This window comes from Echinococcus granulosus, assembly GCF_000524195.1.
Source record: "Echinococcus granulosus chromosome Unknown EG_S00005, whole genome shotgun sequence".
In the NCBI taxonomy this organism is placed as follows: domain Eukaryota; kingdom Metazoa; phylum Platyhelminthes; class Cestoda; order Cyclophyllidea; family Taeniidae; genus Echinococcus; species Echinococcus granulosus.
In genome coordinates, this window is record NW_020170385.1 from 2,177,108 (window position 1) to 2,180,713 (window position 3,606).

General features: G+C 41.7%; 1 protein-coding gene across 1 annotated transcript in view; it reads left to right on the plus strand. All coding sequences in view use genetic code 11, as the record gives it.

Annotated features, from left to right (window-relative positions):
* The window catches only part of EGR_01497 (hypothetical protein), a gene marked incomplete at both ends in the record, with an annotated part of 8,727 nt that overhangs the window by 1,931 nt on the left and 3,190 nt on the right, over window positions 1-3,606 (plus strand). The window contains 2 exons of the mRNA XM_024490746.1: window positions 1,237-1,332; window positions 2,651-2,769. Coding sequence (XP_024355070.1) covers window positions 1,237-1,332; window positions 2,651-2,769 — 215 coding nt within the window. The remainder of the gene's footprint in view (window positions 1-1,236; window positions 1,333-2,650; window positions 2,770-3,606) is intronic.

Below are 3,606 nucleotides of genomic sequence, written 5' to 3' on the forward strand. Positions count from 1 at the left end.
GCGACAATCATCTGTTTTTCTCGTTTCGATCTTCTGACGTCTCTGAAGCGGCAGATTGGGAGGTAAGGAGTGACGAGGGGATGGAGATGGAGAGGGAGACGGTAAAAGTAGAGGACGAGGGGGAGACCGATGGTGAAGATGAAACGAAGCGGTAGAGGGACGTTAATGATGAACTGGATGGTGGAAATGTCAACAATGCGCAGAAGTGCAAGAAGTAGCGAAAAGCATTGTAGCGTGCAGTTCAGCACGTCTAGCGGTTGGTTGTGTGAATCAATTCCTTGCATCACCTGACACGTCTGTGATTCAATCGGTGGCACGTGTCGCGTGGTGTCAACTCCGGACAACATTCCTTGTCTATGGTTTCGTAGAAGTGGAAGAGGATTCTTCTCTTTTAAGGATGGTAATAGTGGAATGCGGGATGCTTTAATGGCATTTAGACAGGACTGTTTTCATTTGGATTTAAGGTCTCGCCTAATTTGAAGTGGATCATGGTTATGATCATACCTTACGCCTTTTGTGGTGAAGTAGGAAGCACACCGCATTCTGGAAACTCCACGGATAACCGAATGACAAAGCCTCTGAGTGGGACCGTGCCTTATTGATTTCACTTCAAAGGTGCCCTAAGCAGGTGACAGTGAGGTGCCAAAATAATTGCTGCTTAAATATGGTGGGTAGAAGATTAACCGGCTCCAAATATCCCACATCTGAGACGTGACCTGTTTATTACTAAAGGGTTTCTCCTGCAACAAACATTAGCAACGAAGTAATGATGATATGATTTGCGTCAAATTTTTAGCTCCTTTCGCCCAGCATGGACAATCCATTACTACCTGACAGAGACTACTCAGGATACCACCTAAACTGCGGTAGGGCAACTTAGCAGACATGCGAACGAATTGCTCTCCTTGTCAAAAATTGACAATTACAAATTTAACATCGCAGAGAATATAAATTTGACAATTTGAATTGCATGTACATAAAGTCGCGTTAACATATGCTTCAAACGCATACCTATGTGCTTCCGACGGCTAGGAGAGCTTCATAGTGTATTTATGCAATTGTTACTCCGGTAACGGCGACCGGTTTATCATAGGTGATACTTACGGCAATACCTATGTTATAGCTCTTTGCTTTTCTACACAGTGCTCTTCACGATCTGTAGTAAAGCTGTAGTGATATCATATAAACTCTTTCTATCAACTTACGCATTATTTACCTCTCGGATATAATCTTCAGATCAAAATATCTGTAAGAGTAACCACGAGCACAAGAGGCGATTGTGAAACAGAAATAAATGAATGTGGAAGGAAACATGCTCTAATGAAGTCTCTGGTTAGAGTCAAACATGCTCTAGCCCACTAAACTGTAAGGGGTAAGCCGAATAGTGAAGACGGAAATTTCTAAATTTTTCTGACTCTCTGGATAGAGCAGAATCAGGAAAGAGAGCACATACCATCACGCCGTAAGCAGGTAATTCCCTAAGTGAAAGGGTTGACAAATCCAGTGTAGATATCTTTGGATTTTTATTAACGTCACATCTCGCATCAATCATGTCAACGTGGACGCGTCTCTTAAAATCCGGCTGCGCCGCAGACACAAACGCTCCTGTCGGATTCACTTGACACGAAGAATGAAACAGTAGTTAGAGCTTTTTATACTTTTAGACAACAACAAAAGGCGGTTTCAAAGCACTGCATTAAATTTGAACGACTTGCAATGAATTCATTTTATTGCACTCAAGGAGACTTACTTTTGTCGACTGGTCTCGAAGGAGGAGTGCCAGAATGAGGTATCGTCTGTAATGAGAAGCCTCGGCCACATAAGCTTAGGCGTTTAGAAAGAGGAACTTAGAAGTTTCACTTTTATTTCTTTAAAGCTGCATCTGATTGGCATCGGGCATTGTCCAGTGGTTTTCTTCAGTGCAAGCAAAAGGCTGTCCTCCTATTGAGGTAGAAGAGCTAAAGTGCGCCACTCTCATTTTACAACATTCGAACTAGAGGTGATTGGCGTTTGGCCCTGGCTGCTTATTTTCTTAATTGCGTGCAAGAGACACTTTTTGGCAAGACAATCATTCTTAATGCTGGCCAGTGGTATAGAGAAGTCGAGGTAGAACTATAGAAACGCTATACTCGGCTTCTTTTCGAGCCGACATGGCTGACATTAAGCCATGGCTAGTGGCTTGCGAAAGGCAGTTCTTTATTAATATATGCATCTTTTATTCCCCTCGATGACAGTTTAAGTGTTGACCTTCCTAGAGAACACACTAGCCTTGGTAGACAGATCATTAAGAACACTTGTATAAGCTTAGCCAACCAAGAATAGTATCTGTAGCCTGTTGAACGGTCCATGATTGGGTCTTATTTGGTAACAGACTCGCATTGGTGTGAAGATATCGTCAGCAGAATGGGTTTAAGGCAGTGGTTCTTTGTTCTCACCGACGAAGAGGAGAAAATGCTGAGCAATTTTAGGCACTGCTTAGCATTGCTTTTTGATGTTTTGCCCTTGATAACTGTCTGGCCGACTTGTATTGCAAATATGCCGAAAGAGTTTATTAGCCCCTTTCCCACCTTTACTTGACTAAGATACCTCAGTTAGAGAATAACACTTATAATCGTATCGTGTCTCGAATACAAAATTTCGTATTTTTGAGTGCAGAGGTGTTAAAGCGTGGAAAAGAATCATCACTGTATTAGTCACATGCCTAATCACAGGCTTGCCATCGGTTTTGACATCATCTGCATCAACAGCGAATTCAAAAGCATACGTTTTGTCTCATCTTGAATAGCGCTGAGAATTTCCATTATTTTGCAATAAGAAGTTAGATATTTATACAAAGATTATCTGGCAACTAGGTCAACAGATTTGGGTTACAGTAAAGGATGAAATCCGGAGATGTTGCAAGTAATCTCGCAAGTGCAACGAGACGAAACTTGCCAAAGTATCATCTTGCAACTTTTATGTTTTGCAATGCAAACGTGCACTACTGACTGAATAGCCAAGTACTTTATGAGCCGCGAATGTTGATGCAAAAAAGGCATAAACGCATTACCAAAGGACTCATTTTACCATTTAATTGTATACTGTACAAAAAAAGTACCCTGTTTAGGGACGTGTACTTTAATTAAAAGTAAGTGGAATTTCCATCCCCTTGCCCTCGAATATGGGAAGATCAAATTTCCCAGCATACTTGCACAAATTAAACGAAAGCACTGATTGGTTAGGACACCGGTGAAGCTGCCAAAAGATTAGTTGCTCACAGCTTCATCCCCTCCATCAATTCCATTTTTACCACAATTGCAATGGGCACGCAAATTCGCTTAGCTGCGTCTTCAAAATGATCACCAAGTTATTGTGTCAATAAACGATTAAAAACAACATTTATTGGGTCGTATCCCTGTTGATAGTATCATGATACACGGGAGTGAATGGTGTCAATTACACAAAGACGTCTGTGCTCAAGATGACACAGTTGAGGAAAGTGCATTCAGTGAGTGAGCTGAGTGTTGGGCTACACCGAATAAGGTGAGTGCTATGAAACATTGATACATCCATGCACCAATAGTGCACCAATAAGCATGTGAAACATAATCACCTTTGCAATATTCC